The 19,237-nt window shown below is 42.2% G+C and overlaps 4 protein-coding genes across 4 annotated transcripts; 3 read left to right on the top strand and 1 right to left on the bottom strand.

Annotated features, from left to right (window-relative positions):
* The first annotated feature begins 9 nt into the window (after positions 1-9).
* Positions 10-1,748, top strand: LOC4328490 (zinc finger protein CONSTANS-LIKE 3). Its single transcript, XM_015767798.3, has 3 exons — positions 10-749; positions 853-981; positions 1,075-1,748. The coding sequence occupies exons 1-3, from the start codon at positions 129-131 to the stop codon at positions 1,372-1,374; spliced, it is 1,050 nt and encodes a 349-aa protein (XP_015623284.1). The 5' UTR covers positions 10-128; the 3' UTR covers positions 1,375-1,748.
* A 3,508-nt stretch (positions 1,749-5,256) lies between these two features.
* On the top strand, positions 5,257-8,916 carry LOC107275944 (F-box/LRR-repeat protein At1g06630). Its single transcript, XM_015768312.3, has 3 exons — positions 5,257-6,406; positions 6,518-6,661; positions 8,299-8,916. Exons 1-3 carry the CDS (start codon positions 5,336-5,338, stop codon positions 8,674-8,676), a joined length of 1,593 nt encoding a protein of 530 aa, XP_015623798.1. The 5' UTR covers positions 5,257-5,335; the 3' UTR covers positions 8,677-8,916.
* Positions 8,917-10,848: 1,932 nt separating this feature from the next.
* On the bottom strand, positions 10,849-11,732 carry LOC9271399 (protein GLUTAMINE DUMPER 1). The gene has a single exon (XM_015769357.3). The coding sequence runs from the start codon at positions 11,676-11,678 to the stop codon at positions 11,055-11,057; it is 624 nt and encodes a 207-aa protein (XP_015624843.1). The 5' UTR covers positions 11,679-11,732; the 3' UTR covers positions 10,849-11,054.
* Positions 11,733-17,061: 5,329 nt separating this feature from the next.
* On the top strand, positions 17,062-19,229 carry LOC4328492 (protein transport protein Sec61 subunit gamma-like). Its single transcript, NM_001409351.1, has 3 exons — positions 17,062-17,238; positions 17,345-17,473; positions 18,924-19,229. The coding sequence occupies exons 1-2, from the start codon at positions 17,145-17,147 to the stop codon at positions 17,458-17,460; spliced, it is 210 nt and encodes a 69-aa protein (NP_001396280.1). The 5' UTR covers positions 17,062-17,144; the 3' UTR covers positions 17,461-17,473; positions 18,924-19,229.
* The last annotated feature ends 8 nt before the right edge of the window (positions 19,230-19,237 follow it).

The following is a 19,237-nucleotide window of genomic DNA, read 5'->3' on the forward strand; positions in this document are numbered from 1 at the left end:
AAATCCACTTGCATTCGATTCCTCGCTTATAAAGCGGGAGACCAGTGCACGCCTCGCCGCGCCCGCGAGCTCGTCGTCGTTAGCTTTGCTTCGTGGCGACATCGTCGAGCTCGCTTGCTTGGTTGGTGATGGAGATGGAGCTAGGGTTGGGAAGGTACTGGGGGGTTGGGAGGAGGCGGTGCGGCGCGTGCGCGGTGGCGCCGGCGGCGGTGCACTGCCGGACGTGCGACGGCGACGGCGGCGGAGGTGGGTATCTGTGCGCGGGGTGCGACGCGGAGCATGGGAGGGCGGGGCACGAGAGGGTGTGGGTGTGCGAGGTGTGCGAGCTCGCGCCGGCGGCGGTCACCTGCAAGGCCGACGCGGCGGCGCTGTGCGCCGCCTGCGACTCCGACATCCACGACGCCAACCCGCTGGCCCGCCGCCACGAGCGCGTCCCCGTGCATCCGATCGGGTCATCCGCCGCCCCGCCGCCGGACGCGCTCCTGCTCGGCGGGGAGAACGACGCCGCTGCCGCCGTCGACGGCGGCGGCGGCGGCAAGGAGGTGAAGCTGGACTTCCTGTTCGCCGACTTCATGGACCCGTACCTCGGCGGCTCCCCCGAGCTCGCGCGCTTCCCTCACGCCGACAGCGTGGTGCCCAACCACAACGGATCGGCCGGTCCCGCGATGGAGCTGGGCTTCGCCGGTGGCGGCGGCGCCGCCGTCAAACCGTCGTACAGCTCCTACACGGCGGCTTCCCTCGGCAACAGCGTAAGCTCTTGCCCTTCTCTTCCTCGATCGCGTCAAGAACACCTTGCATACTCGATCGATCGATCGCTTACATCTCCAATTTGTATTTCTTTCGATCGAGCAGGGCTCGTCGTCGGAGGTCGGGCTGGTGCCGGACGCCATCTGCGGCGGCGGCGGCGGCGGAATCATCGAGCTCGACTTCGCGCAGTCCAAGGCGGCCTACCTGCCATACGCCTCGACCCCTAGCCATAGCGTAAGCTCTCGCAAGCACGCCATGAACACAAGAAATCACCTCAAGTTTTATCAAGATCCAACCATCTAACTAGTCTGTTTTTTCTGTAACCAGATGTCCTCGTCGATGGATATGGGCGTGGCGGCGCCGGAGATGAGCGACTGCGCGGCGGCGGCGGCCGGGAGGGCGTACGCGGCGGAGGGGAGAGCGGCGCGGCTGATGCGATACCGGGAGAAGCGCAAGAACCGGCGGTTCGAGAAGACGATCCGGTACGCGTCGCGCAAGGCCTACGCCGAGACGCGCCCCCGCGTCAAGGGCCGCTTCGCCAAGCGCGCCGACGACCACGACGCCGCCGCGCCGCCGCCGCAGATCATGCTCGACTTCGCCGGCTACGGCGTCGTGCCTACCTTCTAGTGTTCTAGCTCATCGATCTGAACGTTTTTTGAGCTGGCAAATTGATCAAGCTGGCGTTGCATACGTACAACGTAGTACTTCAATTCACCATGCATAGGATTAGCCAAAGTTCTAGTTGATCACAATTCACAAACTTGAAAGTTTTTTTTACCTAGCCTGATTGAGTTTTAGGCTAGTTTCTGCAATCGTGTTTGCTAGAACGGCTATAACTAGTTGTAGTTAATCTGGATTTTCTGTATGTATGGTGTTTTGTAGTACCGATCTGATGATGATGATGAAGAAAAATATTTGGGCAAAATCGATCGATCTCATCCAGTTTCTAATTAACATGCATGCGATCGATCGATTGCGCGCGAGATCTGGATTGAGATTAATTACTCGATTGTTTGTGTGATAAATTATTGATGGGACGGCCGGCGACTTACTACTAGTATGAAGATCGTGACATGCTTGACTTGAATAATAGTGGCAAAATCTGCAAAATAGTTCATGTTCAAAAAATAATAATCTGCAAAAAAAAAAATACAAGAGACCTCGGTTTGAATTATTACAAGCACGTGTGTTGGTCTCTTGTAAAATTATTATTTTGCATATTATTATTATTATTATTTCAAATTACGTTGCAATGTAATTTGAAAAAAAAATAGGGTTCAAATTCTGTAGTCTTGAAAAAAAAAGTTTGAAAGGCCCTGCACTTTAAATGGAGCCCCAAGTCTAAAATAAAGAAAATGGGCCGTTGCGCTCATTCGGCCCAGAAATGCCTGTGAGTTGGCTCTCAGCTTTTGCCAACTCAGAACGAACCTAATTGATAATAAAACCTCCTAATCCCTAAAATTAGTAACTTTTACAAGCCATAAAAGAATAATTAACCGTAAATACGACCATCGTGTTAAATTTAGAATTTGAACCCGGTAGACTGATTCCACCATAAAAAAACCTAACAAGTTGAGCTACGCTCACTTTGCTTTAGGAGTGGATTTTGGAATTGAGCTGTGGACTGGCCCATTTTGGTTCATTTTTTAAAGCTCATTTTAGCCCATTTCATTTTTTTTGAGCGAAGCTAAAAACATTTTAATTGAATTCTAGTTTTAAAATAGGTGGATGTGAGCTCTGTCAAACAAACCCTTGGTTTTTTAGATGCTATAAGTCTTTCGTACTTTTTATCTTACGGATTACGGATGATCACAATAACGTTTCTTGAGCTCCCACGTGATGCCTTTGAAGAACTAGCATGGTGGCCCGCGCAGATTGCGTGGCTAGTATCATTATATTTTCTCTCATATAATAGCATATATGTTTTGTCATTATATTATTAAAATTTATTACAATGACAATATAATTTTAAATTTTGCAATAACTTTACGAAACTACTAATGTGTAATATTCATATTGTATTTTATATACGTGTTAGTTATTAATTATTTTTAATATCAAATTCTAGTTATTTGTAAATTATATATATTCCTATATGGACTCTAGACTTGTCTTTTAATATATTTTTTTTAATTCTGAATTTTTATTATTTCTAATTGTATTTCTACGTGGACTCTAAACTCATCTTTCAATATTCTTTAATTTTTAATTTCAAATTTCAGTTACTTCTAAATTGTATTCATATCTTAACTTTAAACTCTTCTTCCCATGTTTTTCTTAATTTTGAATTTTAGTTATTTGTAAATTATATTTTTATACGGACTCTAAACACCACTTTTCATTTTATTATGTTTATTCTGAATTTTAGTTAGTTTTAAATTCCTATATGGACTCTATACTCTACTTCTAATATGCCTTATTTTTTAATTCCGAATTTCTATTTTTTTTCTTAATTGTATTTCTATATGGACTCTATTCTCTACTTCTAATATTCCTTATTTTTAATTTCGAATTTTCATTATTTCCTAATTATATTTCTATATGAACTCTATACTCTACTTCTAATATTCCTTATTTTTAATTCCGAATTTCAGTTATTTCCTAATTGTATTTCTATATGGTCTCTAGTCTGCTCTTCTAATATTCTTTATTTTTTAATTCTGAATTTCAGCTATTTCTAAATTATATTTTCATATGGACTCTGTTTTTTCTTTTTCTCCGATTAATGTGAGAATTTTAGGTCATGAGAGCGAACGTGGAGGCTCCTTTTTATTCCGAATTTTAGTTAGTTTTAAATTCTTGTATGGACCCTATACTCTACTTCTAATATTACTTATTTTTTAATTCCGAATTTCTATTTTTTTCTTAATTGTATTTCTATATTTCTAATATTCCTTATTTTTAACTCCAAATTTCTATTATTTTTCTAATTGTTTTTCTATATGGACTCTATACTCTACTCTAATATTACTTATTTTTAATTCCAAATTTCAGTTATTTCCTAATTGTATTTTTATATGGACTCTAGTCTCCTCTTCTAATATTTCTTATTTTTTAATTCAAAATTTCTCCTATTTCTAAATTGTATTTCTATATGGACTCTAGTCTCCTCTTCTAATATTTCTTATTTTTTAATTTCGAATTTCAACAATTTCTAAATTGTATTTCTATATGGAATCTAGTATCCTCTTCTAATATTCCTTGTTTTTTAATTCCGAATTTCAGCTATTTCTAAATTGTATTTCTATATGGACTCTGCCTTTTCTTTTTCTCCGATTAATGTGAGAATTTCTAGGTCATAAGAGCGAACATGGAGGCTCTTTTTATTCCGAATTTTAGTTAGTTTTAAATTCCTATATGGACTCTACACTCTACTTGTAATATTCCGTATTTTTAATTCCGAATTTCTATTATTTCCTAAATGTATTTCTATATGGACTCTATACTCTACTTCTAATATTCCTTATTTTTAATTTCGAATTTCAGTTATTTCCTAATTGTATTTTTATATGGACTCTAGTCTCCTATTCAAGTATTCAATATTTTTTAATTCCAAATTTCAACTATTTCTAAATTGTATTTCTATATGGACTCTAGTCTCCTCTTCTAATATTCTTTATTTTTTAATTCCGAATTTCAGCTATTTCTAAATTGTATTTCTATATGGACTCTGTTTTTTTTTTCTTTTTATCCAATTAATGTGACAATTTCTAGACCATGAGAGCGAATGTGGATGCTTCCTTTTCTATTCCTTTAATAATATAATAGATTACTTGTTCTTACATATTGGCATCATCAATGATTCATTACATTTTGATCATTATTTTAGAACTGACCAAAGTTTTGTAAGTTACTGCAGTAGTGAAATTAACAAATTAATTAATTGTATGGGGGCAAATAATATACACATATTCACTGTTTCTATGCGGTCATAACTCATAAGTAATATGATTAAGTACACTTTCACAAATATTCATTTTAGTTTCTCAACAAATGATATTCTACTATTTGAGTAAAAAGTTGCATTCCCCAGAGAAAGTTTCCTGTAACTTCATGAAAACTTTTTGATGACTTAAGGGTGTGTTTAGTTCACGCTAAATTTAGAAGTTTGGTTGAAATTAGAACGATGTGACGGAAAAGTTAGAAGTTTGTGTGTAGGAAAGTTTTAATTTGATAAAAAAAAGTTTAAAGTTTGAAGAAAAAGTTTATAACTAAACTTGGCATAAGTACCTGAATTGTTTTTGAGAGTTGGAGATGTGTGGAAAGCCAACAGCTAGGAGCCCCATCGTTTGGTTTTTTCTAAAATAAAACTGAATTTATCGGTAAAACTTTTATATATGTGTTTTTTTACTTAAAAGCCAATGTTAAAAACAAATTACATTAAAAATATTTTAAAATTAAATTTAAAATTTTTAAATTTTAGCTTTTTCTTTGGCTGGCTGGGCCATCCGATGGGAGCCTTAATATTTTTTTTTTTTTTAAAAAACCTGAGCGGCTGAGCCTGACCTTGCCTCCGCCTCCGGCGTACTGTAGTCCGGTCCGGCCTCAGACAAAACCCCCCTCCTCCACGGCCGTCGCCACCGTCGCCATGTCCTTGCCACGCCTCGCCGCCTTCTACTGGCCGCGCCTCCGCGCCGCCGACCGGGACGACGTCAGAGCCGCCGGGATGGGCCACGGCCTGGACCCGGAGGGGATCACGATCACCCCGCTCATGGACATGGTGCTCGGCTTCCTCTACCAGTCCATCCCCAGGCCGCCCGTCTCCGCCTCCGCCTCCCTCTCCGCCGCCGCCGCCACCGGCGACGGCGGTGGCGACGACCGCATCAGCCTCCTCCCCGACGACATCCTCCGCGCCGTCGTCTCCCGCCTCCCCGCCAAGGACGGCGCGCGCACCGCCGTGCTCTCCTCCCGCTGGCGCCGCCTCTGGCGCTCCACCCCGCTCGTCCTCGTCGACACCCACCTCCTCCCGCGGCGGGGGGGAGGCCGCCCCGCGCGCGCGGGCGCCGCCTCGCGCGCCGTCGCCGACGCCGTCTCCCGCGTCCTGGAGGCGCACCCGGGGCCCTTCCCCTTCGTCAGCCTCTCCTGCAGCTTCATCGGCGACGACGCGCAGCGCGGCGTGGCGGCGCGGTGGCTCGACCTCCTCGCCGCCAAGGGCGTCGAGCACCTCGTCTTCGTCAACCGCCCCTGCCCGCTCCCCGGCGTGACCCTCCCCGCCGCGCTCTTCAACTGCTCCTCACTCCGCCGCCTCTACATCGGCTCATGGGAGCTCCCCGACACCGCCTCCATCCCTCTCCCTCGCGCCGCCGCCGCCGCCGCCTTCCCCAACCTGCGGGAGCTCGTCCTCGGGTGCGTGGTCATGGTTGACGGCGACCTCCCCTTTCTGCTCGCCGCGAGCCCTGCTCTGGAGACCCTCGCCGTGTTCGGGATCCTCAACACGCTGCGGGCGCGCCTCTCCAGCGGCAGCCTACGGTGCGCGCAGTTCTGCTTGTCGTTCATGGAGGAAGTGGCCGTGCTGGATGCTCCGCACCTCGAGCGGCTATTCCTCTGGAGAAACATCAAGAACACCAGGGTCAAGATTGGCCATGCTCCTCAGCTTCGTATGCTTGGTTACCTGCAGCCAGGAGTGCACCAACTGGAGATCGGTAACACCATCATCAAGGTGAAGATCAAGCCTGATTGAAAGTAGATAGACCATGTTTATTTTGGGCAATGGATGAGTTAAATGCCTGATGAAATGTGTAATCAATCTGTTCCTGGGTGCATATTGCAGGCAAGAACAATTGTGAGGCCAGGCACCACTGTCCCGAGCGTCAATATGCTGGCCTTGCACCTGCATTTCGGAGTTCGGAATGAAGTGAAAATGCTGCCCAGCTTCCTCAGATGCTTTCCCAACGTTGAGACGCTGTGTATCGAGGTGGAGTCAAATCCTCCTTTCCCTGCACTTGTTGTTTCTTCCATCATCATTACTGCATTGCATCAGATCGTTGCCTCTGTGCTTCATAGTGCATTACTAGTATATGGTATTTATCAGTGTCTTTTACAAAGCAGTAAAAATTGATAATTACTTATCTGACTAAGTGGAAGAGTGGCATAAGATCACAATTAGCTACTATATGTAATGTGAACACCTCGTGAATGATTAATTGGCCCAATAATCTGTTGTACTAGTGGTAGGCCCCATCCATTGCTCCAAGGTGCATGTAAAAGATGTTGATTGTGCAAATTGTTTGCAGTCATCTATCAAAATTTAAGTATAGCAACCATGAGGATCACTGCATGTTCCATCGACTAAATTGATTTTTAATATGTTTCTTACAACATCATGTACTAGCTTCCAGTGACAATTGATACATGAGCAATTATGAAAAATGCACTACTTATTTTTATATGTTAACAATGGAAACCAGCTCACCAATTGGGCCAACTTTGTCAACACATATTGCCCCAAAACTTTCTCTTATGCTTCATCAATACTAGAGAAATGTCTCGGCATTTATTTTGGAGAGCTACTATTAGGCTCAAAGCAGTAAAGCACATCTATGGTCCTTAATATTACTATCTATGTTGATATTTTACAGGGCTTATCTCATTTTAAAAAGTATTTAAGGTTAAAGTTTGACCATTAATTGCTTGTAACTTAACAGTTATAAAACCAACATTTTGTGAAAACACTTTGAAAATGAATCTATTGTGCTAATTTCTATACACTAAATGTACTTCTAAATTTGCTTCTAGTTTGACTAATTGTTGGTTAAAATATATGTACAATTAGACCTTTTGAAATCAAAATACACCTCATAAAAATCGAGGGAGTATGCAGTTGTCTATTCTCGCATGATAATTATGCACAAACTTAAATCTAACACAGAAAATAGAGCACCACGTATTCGGAGCCTTTGGAAGAAATAGTTACATACTTGGCATCATCAATGATTCATTACATTTGGAACATCGTTCTAGAACAGACCAAAGTTTCGCAACTTCTTGCAGTGGTGAAATCAACAAATTAATTAATTTTACGGGGCAAATAATATACCTATGCACTGTTGACATTGATCAGTGGTTATATGCTTGAGTAGGCTTTCGCAAATATTCACTCTAGTTTGTCGACAAAACGTTATTTGACTATATGAGTAAAAAAGTTTCATTGACCATACAAATTTTCCAGTATCTTTAGGCCTCTGATCACATCAGTTTTATGACCTTACGTCAATGCAGCTATTTCTTGCCATATTCTATAAACCAATTGCAAGCTTTAAATTTTGTGAAAAAATGAATGTTTAGCTTGGTTGAAAGCTTCAATTTATTGTTGTGTCATTTGAAGGAAATTACTGTATGTATTGTCTATTCGGATTAGCTTTTTAAGCAATGATTATGCCAAAATTATGAGTTAAGTATATCGAGGAGTGTCATCATCAAGGACATAAACATATTAGCCTTGCATTCTTTAATCACTCGGCGGTACCTTACCTGCTTGACGACCATATACCTCTTTTACTACTCTGCTAGATATAGGCATATAGCTGATTTTGCATTGGTATTGATTTTCAGTCTGAAGAAGCACCTGGACGCACTAGCAACATTGATGTCAACTTCTGGCAGGAGGCCGGCCCCATTGAATGTGTCCAGTCACACCTTAAGATGATGATCTTACGGGAGTTCCAAGGGGAGGAAAGCGAGCTTTCCTTCCTCAAGTTCGTCGGCGAGAATGCTCGAGTGCTGGAGAAGATGGTGATTGTGATGAAACTTGGAAGGTACTCTGCACCGGAAGAGGTGGCAGCCAAAGTGATGGATCTGCAATCTGCTAAATGGGCAAGGGAAGGCAACAAACTGGGGTTCTTGATCAGTAGACTTCGTGCAGGGGGTAGCGCTTGGAGCCTCCGAGATGGAACTGATCTGTCATGTGATGATCCTTTTATGTGCCTCTGAATTCAGAGCTCAAATGAGGCTGGCTACGTACATATTTCGACACCCAAGATTTCACCTGCAGTAGGCTAGTAGCTGTGGTGACTACTCCTAGATGCAAGGCACTGATTTAGATTGTTGTGCTGTCTTTTGGGTTGGACAGGATTCAACCAATTACATTTGTGGTGACTACTCCTAATTGCTGGATTTCTATCCACTATTCCCCCAAACAAAAGAATATCATGCCACATGTTTCTATCTGAATCTGAATGACAGAATGGTACTCTCTGAGTTCCATGCTTCGTACACCCTTTGTGAAAAGACACGTAGCCTAGTGGATGTAGTGACCTGAATAGCACCCCAGGGTCCTAAGTTTAAATCTCCGTAGGATCGAATTTCAGATTGGATTATTTGAGAGCTAAGTTTCCTATTTGATAGGCTAAGTTCCTAATTTAAAATGGCTGCATATATTGCTGAGTAAAAAAATACCATTCTCTTAAAAAAAAAAAGCTGTGGCTCCGGACGAAGTGAGTCAGGTAGGTGAAATCCACCGTTGCGGGCCTACCAAAGCTGGGCCCACGAACGTAGTCGTTGAGCGCGAAAAGGTCAGCCCAGGAGGCCCATCGAGATATGGACCCCAGTTAGGCCCAGAAAGTTCATGGCCTGGTTTAAGTCGATCTATGGCCGTTGAATCAAAAAAACGAACGGTCACTATTCTGCGGCTATATAGCCGCTTGCATGGCGCGCTCCGGTTGCCTCTCGCCGCGCCGGCGCCGGCGAGGGTCGCCGCCGGTGGCCGTGAGAAAGTTCCGGCGACTCGATTGACCGCCGCCGACGCCGGGAACAACTTCCCTCGCAAACGGACGGTGCCGACTTCGCCGGCGGCGAGTTTGGCGATCGAGCGAGCAACAAGACGATCGACCGACGATGAAATTTTCAGGTGAGCATGAATGGATGAAAGGAGCCAAATTAATTTGCTTGAGGGTGATCATGTTGATCGTCATATTAATTAGTAATTTTTTACTCCTCCGTTCAAAAATATAAGTACTTTTAGACTTTGATATGGTTTTCGAGATGCTATTTTAACCAACGATATCTGTAAAAGCAAGATGTTCCAAATAAAAGGAGTTAAATATTATGATAGTTTGTTCAATGATAAATCTAGTAACATCAATTTTATTTTATATGATTGATTTTTTTTATTTTTTTTTGCTATTAATACTCAAAGTTACAAATATTTGACATGGCACTATGCTAAAAATACTTATATTTTAGTACGGATGGAATATTTATCATTCAACACAGTTTGGAGAATAATATCTTATACAAGTTGACAGGGCACGGGAGCATCTAATCCGAGCTGTCGGCTTGCTCACGAATTCTCAACGATTCAGATTCAGGTGCTCCTTCCAGTCCACTGAGAGCATGGGCAACAGTGATCAATTGACTTAAGTTTTTTTTTTCTGTAGAATTCGTGTCAGATTATGTTCTGCATTTTAACGTGTAATGTCAATGATTATATGTAATCTGACAAAATATGTAGGAGGGGTCTATGCAGACAAGAAATATTATAGAGCTGACAGCTCACGGCCGAGAACCTGTCCGAGGTCAGGGTCAGGCTCACTTTCCATGCAAAATGGCCTTCAACAAGTCTGCACGGCCATGATGATGCTCCTTGCCGGCTCTGGCCCTTAATTTGGATTATTATTGTGCTTTTGCATGCCCTTTTAGTCCATCCATCCACCTGTAATCTCTGTTCAAGCTTTTGCCTACTTGTCTGGTATCCTCCGTTTTATAATATAATTCATCCTAACATTTCCCATATTCATATTAATGTTTAAGGATTTAGACATATATATCTATCTAGATTCATTAACATCAATATGAATGTGGGGAATGCTAGAATGACTTACATTGTGAAACGGAGGGAGTATAAATTATAAACAGTTGTTTAGTCAGCTACATCCTCAAGTCCAAACAACTAATAGTGTTTCGCAGCGATCGACCATAACGAAGGTGATAGAGAAGAGATCAGGGGCGTCCGACCTGCTCGGGAGCTAGTTTTTTTTTGTTTACTTGTATATTTTCACAGTAGAATTAATTTTAACTATTGGTTTATGAATTTTATTACTATCAATAGTCCAATGGTTTGAAAAAGGATAAGTGCTCTAAATTGATATTACTCGAATAACGATCACCGTAAAAATTGAATTTATAGATCAATAACAATTAATCCTTTAGTAGTAACCAAGTTGTATTAATTAGTTCACTCATCTAAGTGTATTTACAGTCCCTTTTACACGAGCAGTGTAAAAAAAAACTAAAAATGTTACAAGATGGAATTAAGAAATATTCAAGCATATATCTACTTAATTGTGATCTTAATTTAATTTTGTGTTGAGTTAGCTCGTAATTACAGAGCTGTGACTACTGCTGGTTTGCTCACTTGGGCTCTGCGCCTGCGGCTCACCGTCGCCGGCTAGAAACTCCGGCGCCGCCGCCGCCGCCGGCGTCTTCACCTCCGTCGACGACGACGACGACGAGCCGGAGGCGGCGCCGCAGCTGCAGCACACGGCCGCCGCCACGTCGGGCGCCGCCGGCTCGGCGCGGCTCGACGCCGGGGTGGCGAGGAACGTCGGCCGCTCGTCGCCGGCCATGATCACCACCACGTGGTCCCGCCACTCCCGCGCCAGCCCGCCGCCGCCGCCGCCCGAGCCCTTCTCCCCACCACCACCACCACCACCATCCCGGCTCTCCTCGCCGCCGTCTTGCCCGCCGCCGCCGCCGCCGCCGGCGGCGGCGAGCTTCCAGTACGAGCACGCCAGCGCGAGCAGCGACAGCGCTATGAGCCCCAGCATCGCCGCCAGCCCGCCGAACAGGTACGGCACCGGCGACTGCCACGGCGACCGCGCCGCCACCGACGCCGTCGACGCCACCACCGCGCTCGAGCTCGGCCCCGCCGCCGCCACCGCCGCCGGCGCAGGGCCGCCGCCGTGAACCATGGCGTACTCGGCTCCCGGCCTCATTGCAGTATTCAGCTTAACTTTTCTCTGTTGTTTTCAGAGAAGTGAGGCAATGTTGTGTACTCTCCTGGCTTAGTCTCCTATTTATAGAGGCCCATGCATTAATAGCTCACTAATCAAGTCACTAACATGACAAGAAAATGACAACTCCATGAGAAAACAAGATTAATTAATTAAGGTGTAAAATATGATGCAAAATTATAATTTGTTTGGGGACTGATATATTGGCATAAGTAATTTCTTCATAGGTCAATTTGTTAGGCACAATGCATGATGATGTCAAGAAAAAATAATTATCCTACATGGGTAGCTAGGATTTGGGACAAATTCAAGTGGTATGTCATGATATGACAACCCTTATAAATACTACTATATCAAAAGCTTGATTACCAAAATAAACCTATCATACTAAATTAGTAGTTAATTCCTTCCCTAGATTAGAAGGGCCTGAAAAAAAAATCTGCATCTGATTTGCCACTGGTCTTACGGCAAGGATATTCCAAAAGCACTTCTCTTTGCTTGATAAGCTTGCTAACCTGATATTCTCAGTGCAAGCATGGTTGTTAAGTATAACAGATGCAAAAGCAACTCTCTTTTTAGCTTTAGTTGGCACTGCATGGTACTATGGTTTGCTTACATATCTAACACTAACTAAAAACTCGCTTTTGCACATTTTGGGATTGGATCTCACGTTGCAAGAATCATGCTAATCTGTTGATCTGATCAGGCAAATCAGGAGCAGAGGAGTAGCAATGAAGGGATATGTCTCTCCATGTTCTGTTATAACTGAAAGCCTTTTTTTTTCTTTTCTTTTTGCAGCATTGGTAGCTAGATCTTGCATCACTTGAAGAGTTCTGATGGTATGGTTGTGAGTTGTGATGAGTCTTTGAGTCATCCTGAAACCAACTTTTATTATTATTATTGAGTTAGTTCTTATCAAGTTTGGCCTAAAAGGCAATGGTGCAATCTACAGTTGCAGGATATTACAAGCTATTAGCAACTAGTAGCAAAACCATGTTCTTATCTGTAACCTCTTTATGTTTATGTTCAATTAATCTGAAGTGGAGTGAGCATTACATGGATTGCATATGTTGGAGGAGGTTCTAGTGTGCCAATTTTTTTTAAAAAGGAAAGGCTCCATAAAATGGACCTTGGAGCTGTTTCCTATGAAATTCATGCGTTTTTTATGACTTCTAAATTTTCTCCTCGGCACTTTTTCATTTTCAATCACATAATATAACCTTTCACCTTTTCACCGAAAAAGAAAGATGCCACCTTCTGCGTATTCACTATCGATGTTGCTTGTTGCTCTTAAAAGCACTAATTTGGTGTGATATTTATAATTTTACCTTGAGAACACTATAAATTTAGAAGAAAAAAAATGCAAACGGTACACTTGGCTGCAATAATTGAGATTTTGGCGAGATTCGTTTTCTACATCAACAGAGTTTCGGTTTTCTGCGTAAATCTTTTCAGCATGCACTTCAAAACATGAAAACTACACAAAAGGGTTTTGGTTGAAATTATACACGCACCAAAGCTGCAAAAGTTGTAGAATCAAATGTGACAGATAAGGCTTTAGTGTCTCTAAAAGTAGAGGATAATGTCATAATGCTCCAGTGTGTTGCTTCATCTCTCCTACTTCCATATACTCCAATCCTTTTTTTCAAAAGGCAGTGAGCTATCATTTTTGAGAGAAAGGCAGTAGCAATCGTTTTTTATATAAAAAAAAGTTTAAGAGCTTTTAGATGCACCGTGAGATTTTAGCCACCTATAGAAAAATCAAAGGCGATTATTTTGCAAGTCGAAATGTGATTGGGAACAGTTGACGATGACAAATTGAACAGTGCACCAACGATACAAGAAGGTTGCTCTCACTCTTTAATCTCTACTTTTTCATGCACGTTGTTTGCAAGATACATGAATATACAGATGCACCCTACCTTGTGGTAAAAAACCAACCTTTACTAACAGAAAAAAAAAGCAGGATGGAAGATTTTTATTCGATTAAACACATCACACCTTAAAATCTTGACAAAATTTATGTACAACTTGAAAACAACATCGGCGCTTCATTTATATGACCTTGATAAAATCTTGTCGCAAAAATATGCCACCACTAATATTGTCAATTTTACGATATATGAAAGGTTCTAAACTCTGAATTTTGATATGGCATTTTCATTAAAAAAACATGGTAACTGAATTTTTTTTTACTGGTTAGTGAGCTGCTTCATCCAATAAATAAAAACTTTATTCAATAGCTATAGCTTGATTCTTGGACACGGTTGAACTAATTGGAGTATCTGATTGGAGTCCACTGCCAGGTGATCCATTTGGTTGGGCGATCACCATCAAGCCGGCCCATTGATTATGTCCTTTACCGGATGGATTTATTAGAACACTGCAAAAAGTGAAAAAAATGAAGACTCTCTATGCTTAATTGAGTTCACTGGAATTAATCATGTTATTCCCTTTTGATTTTTGCGTGGTTTGGGCTCACATGCATGCTGCATGCAACTTCTTGTCTGGGTGGTTGCGTGGTTTTGTCGTGTGCACGGATGAACTACTTTTGGTTTTCTGAGTTGTCCAAATAGACGTGTTCTTTTATAATTAAAATATATAATTTACCTTAGTTTCCGTTAGCACTTATTTTAAACTATTAAACAGTGTATTTCGTAATAAAACATTATAAATAGAAGTTTATTTAAAATATTAAATAAATTCATTTTTCAGATTTAAAATAATTAAAACTAAATCAATTATGTGCTAACAGATTTCTCGTTTTATGTTTTAGCGCTTAATTTTTATCCGCCAAATAAGGCTTTAGTCTGATTGGATTACCGTTAAAATCAAGTTTGACTTTGAAAGGAAATCCATTTGAGGTATTTGACTTTTAAGTTTAAATATATCTGGAGAAAAAAATGACAACTAAAATATTACGATCCGCATATATAACTCATAAAGTATAAAGCCAATTATTCATAAAGTACAAAGCCGGTTATTCTGCTTTATTGATTCTATCCTGAGATGTGAGTGTAGCTATTTATCCATCTGTTTATAGGCAGAAAACAAAAGGAAGGGTAGAATATTAACTCTTAATTGTGTTTGATAAAGTTTATCTGCAACAGATTACACCTATAGTGGACTAGGAGAAGAATCAATGGTATGAGTGGCCACTGGCCAGGTTTAGCTGGCCGATACTTATATTGATATATAATCCTTTTGCGTGTTCGCGAAAAAAAGTCGGATACTGGAGCTGGGGACAAAGAGCTAGGGCATAGCATCTATGAGAGGCCATGACCCACCTCCATGAGTTTGCCGGCCACCCGCCGCCGCCGCCGATCGCCGGGATAAGCTCAGACCCAACCGGAAGATGCCACACACAGAGAGAATAGACAAATGGGCAAAAAAGAAAAGGTGCCAGCTTTGCCGGAAAAATTAAAAAGAAAGAAACAAAGAAAGGAAGGAAATTTCGCTTGCGAATTCGCGACGCAACTGATGACGAGCTGGGTCAGTGCAAGTCGCCATCGGATGATCAAATCGCCGGGTTGCCCCCCAGCCATGCCTGATCTCTGAATTTTGCTTTCAGCTTCTCCGCCCACAGGAATCGAATCAAATCGGAGATGTTCTTGCCTGCAGGCTGGCAATGGCCGCAATTGCTGCATTGCATTCTGCATATATTCAGTAGGAGAATGGGCACTGCAGCCCAGGTGCTCGGGACACTGTTGCTGTAGATCGGATTGGACATTATCAGGACAGGAACATGACGTGTTCATTGTCTGATGATGCTACTGTTCTTCAGATTTTCAGACCCTTCCCCTGAGCAGCCGCGAATCTAGGATGAAAATTAAGGTGGGGCTTGTAGTAAATTATTATTAACTTCTATTGCTAATCAAAATTAGATTTATAATTTTTTTATAAAAAGAGACAACATGTTGTGCAGTAAAAATATATATGCTACAACGGTTTGTAGGTTACTTTTTCCTTAACTTCTTCTAAGTAAAATATGTGCAGAGTTTTATTCTGCATATACTCCTACCGAAACACTGAAAAATCTATATGTACTTCTAAACTAAATATCTAGTCTAGTTTAAGGGAAGAAAAAAAATACTATCGATCACCAATCTTGGGAAGCATAATTGGTTAGTCCACAGCCCGATATGGGCCAGCATGGCGTTACGATCGTCTTCCTCCTCTAGCAGCAATCGTGCATCCATGTATTATCTCTCCTTGCTGCTCTTTGATGATTCTCCAAGCTAACTAACACCACAGAGAGAAGGGAGACATGGGAGTTCAGGTTATTGGAGGTTTGGGCAAGTCCTAAGGGTAGATTCGCCCCTGCCCCTGAGGACGTCAAGTCAGTGGGTTCAGGATCTGAATATGATGCTGGTGCCCTTTTTCTTTATTTCTTTTCTTCCTTAGTTAACTCGATAATTTGAACAACAAAATTTGAAATTTACCTGAAAAAATTCAAACACCAAACCATGGGTGGAAGCTGGAAATACAGGGAAGCATCCGGAGATTCAGATGGTTTTGCGCTTTGAGGCGGAATCGGATTGTGCGATGATCAACTTGGCCTCTTTTCATGCCTCTGAACCTACGAGTTCACTGAATGCAGCCGATTCCGGCAGGTGCAGATGCTACTACTGATCTGGAACAGTGATCTCCAAACGAAAAGACGCTTCTTTTTTCTTTTCATCCATATGGGCAGGTCAGGCTGTCCATTTCTTACATTCTTGGTGTCACTTCAATTCACTGCTGTTAATTACACCAGCACTTATGAACAGTGCATTGCTAAATTCCCAATTCTGAATTTCTTCCTCACTTTATTTACAAAACCAGCTCTGAATTTCTGCAGCAAGAGCAAAAGAATATGAATCACCTACTATCGATAATGTGGTAGGGATGAAAACGGTCGGAAATGATAAAAAAATATCATTTTCTTTTGTTATTTCTACTATTTTTATAGAAATGGTCGAAAATAGGCATGAATGTTTCGTATTTATGAATTAAACTATTTAGTGTCAACTTCAATACATCACTGACATAAATTCCAAAGAAAATAAAATTTTGAAACGGTAACGATAGATAAAGACATTATTATTATATTAGTTTTGTGAAACGGTAGGGAAATTTCCGTAATGTTTTCACCCCGGTGTTGTTGCCTGCAGCTGCAGTACAACTACAAACTGGGCCGCTTGTCAGCAAACCTGAGAGGAAACGATTGAGATGGGCTTAAAACTAGGCCCACATGACGACGTCTCCCTCCCAACTGGGCCCACTATGTAGGCCCATGGGCCGGACCATCAAGTTGGCCCACGAGGCCCATAAAGGAGAAGCCGGAATCGCCCATAAGTAAGAGTAGTAGTCAAGAGTTTCGGATACGCACGCCACGCGCAAACCCGATCTCTCCAACCTTGCGAAGGCGAAGCCCCCGTGAGATCTCCGGCCGCCGCCGCCGCCGCCATGGACGCCGTCGACTCGGTGGTCGACCCGCTGCGCGAGTTCGCCAAGGACAGCGTCCGCCTCGTCAAGCGCTGCCACAAGCCCGACCGCAAGGGTGAGCGCCAGATCCCGATCCCGACCCCGATCCCGCTCGAGGCCTCCCGATGGCGCCGCGCCAGATCTGATGTTTGTTTGGCGTTTGCTTGCTTGCTTGCTTGCAGAGTTCACCAAGGTGGCGGCGAGGACGGCGATCGGGTTCGTCGTCATGGGCTTCGTCGGCTTCTTCGTCAAGCTCATCTTCATCCCCATCAACAACATCATCGTCGGATCCGGCTGATTTGAGCACTAAGGTATATATATATATTCTCTCGTCATGATCTGCCTCGATCTGGTTGCTTCGTGTCGATCGATCTCCGTGTGAATCCGGTTGTGTTTGTGGATGCGATGTGTTGTGCAATTCGGTAGGGGTTTAGTATCAGTTCGCTTATATGTAATTCTGCACAATCCTTGAGTATTTGTTTGGAATTTGGATATTCCACGCAGCATCATGTTTTGGTTGATACAGTAATCAACACCAATTGCTATGAGATCACCTTAATCCACACCGAATTGACTTAAATGCATTTATTTGGGTACTTTTAGCCTGGGTTGAGGTCAATTGTAGTTAAGTGGATACCATGATGCCATTTTATCTTTTGACCTTACTCATTTTGCTGAATCCTAGTCTCTTGGAGAACATTTTCTTCTGAATTTTGCTGCAGTAGTGTATATGTACGCTCTCCTTTTGATGCCTGTAGCGATGACCGATGCAAGTTTATACTGTCCCTTGTTAGACAACTCGGAACAATGAGTTTCTTCTGTCCTACATCTCCTATTCTCTCCTGCATTTCAAGAGCAAGTGTTGCATGCAGGTGCCATTGTGTTTATGGATGTAATTTTCACGTGTTATCGGTCTGCAAGTGCCAAACTTCCAGACTTATAAACTCCAAGAAATGTTCCAGCCTGCTTAGGCAACTTTATCATGTTCTATATCTACTTATAGAACTTAACTCAAGGCCCATATCAATTGGTAGTTTAGTAATTTCAGCTATATGTTTTTACGGGACTGTTGTACCTTTGTGTCTTAGCAAGACAGTGTGCTACCATGATTTAGCTTTATTTTGCCTAGTTTCTATGCATGTGCAAGTGTAACCACACATATATAACACAAGCATATCTTGTTAGCATATGCAGATGTACTAATTCATACTTTATCAGCTTGGTTTGAAAAGACTGTTGAGAGATGCTTAGGCGTGTGTTTTTCTCTTTACTATGTCAGGTTCGATCAAGAAAAAAAAAGTAATAGCTGATTTGGCAAATATTTATGTTTGTTTAGTTTAGCTCAGAAGTTTCAGTGGTATAATGACTAAAATAAACATTACCATTTCTGTTTTAACAGCTTGAAAACCATTCTTATAAGATTTTGGAACAATAAATATAAACCTTGAATCCTAGTTTTGAACCCAGAAGCCTTGGATCCTTCTTCTTAGTCTTGCATGAAGTGTTAGCTAGCTGTAACAAGCTAAAACAAATACCACCTCTGGTGGCCTAGCGGTAGCAAACCGGATATATTAGTTTTGCATGATCAAGTGTTAATGTGTATGTAATCCACTTCACCTTGTCTCATCATGACCCTCTTGCAACCACTGACCTACTCCAGCTTCCGTTTTGCTGTCATGCTTTTTGTGTGTTGTGTTTTGCTTCGGATGACTATATTCTGTTTGTGATCAGTTCTAAAGGATTTTGTTGCTTATCGTGCAGGCAAGAATTCGCAGGAGTTGAGGGTGGCGTCAAACATCGCAGAGACGGCTCCACTTCTCCGTTCCTGATGATTTCGTAAAGCAATCTCTGTAGGACCTTGTTGTTGAGTACAATTCCCCATTTCTTTCATTTGAAAGAAACAAAATACATTTTGCTGCCTGGAACGTTTTGTACCTGATACCGAGTAAACTTTATGAAGTAGTAGAGAGTAACAAAGTTTACAAATATCCCTTCTCGGTTGCATTGTCGTCTGTGTAATGGTGTGTCGTGCCCATCTCACTGCAAAGGTCACAAGGTTAACTCCTTTACTAGCT

Source organism: Oryza sativa, chromosome 2, assembly GCF_034140825.1.
Source record: "Oryza sativa Japonica Group chromosome 2, ASM3414082v1".
Lineage (NCBI taxonomy): Eukaryota > Viridiplantae > Streptophyta > Magnoliopsida > Poales > Poaceae > Oryza > Oryza sativa.

Bases quoted from the DNA above. Each gene is read 5' to 3' on its own strand.
- LOC4328490 (XM_015767798.3), top strand. From the start codon at position 129: ATGGAGATGGAGCTAGGGTTGGGAAGGTACTGGGGGGTTGGGAGGAGG. The intron at 750-852 runs GTAAGCTCTTGC...TCGATCGAGCAG, and splicing joins CGGCTTCCCTCGGCAACAGC to GGCTCGTCGTCGGAGGTCGG. The intron at 982-1,074 runs GTAAGCTCTCGC...TTCTGTAACCAG, and splicing joins CCTCGACCCCTAGCCATAGC to ATGTCCTCGTCGATGGATAT.
- LOC107275944 (XM_015768312.3), top strand. From the start codon at position 5,336: ATGTCCTTGCCACGCCTCGCCGCCTTCTACTGGCCGCGCCTCCGCGCC. The intron at 6,407-6,517 runs GTGAAGATCAAG...TGCATATTGCAG, and splicing joins TCGGTAACACCATCATCAAG to GCAAGAACAATTGTGAGGCC. The intron at 6,662-8,298 runs GTGGAGTCAAAT...ATTGATTTTCAG, and splicing joins TTGAGACGCTGTGTATCGAG to TCTGAAGAAGCACCTGGACG.
- LOC9271399 (XM_015769357.3), bottom strand. From the start codon at position 11,678: ATGAGGCCGGGAGCCGAGTACGCCATGGTTCACGGCGGCGGCCCTGCG.
- LOC4328492 (NM_001409351.1), top strand. From the start codon at position 17,145: ATGGACGCCGTCGACTCGGTGGTCGACCCGCTGCGCGAGTTCGCCAAG. The intron at 17,239-17,344 runs GTGAGCGCCAGA...GCTTGCTTGCAG, and splicing joins CCACAAGCCCGACCGCAAGG to AGTTCACCAAGGTGGCGGCG.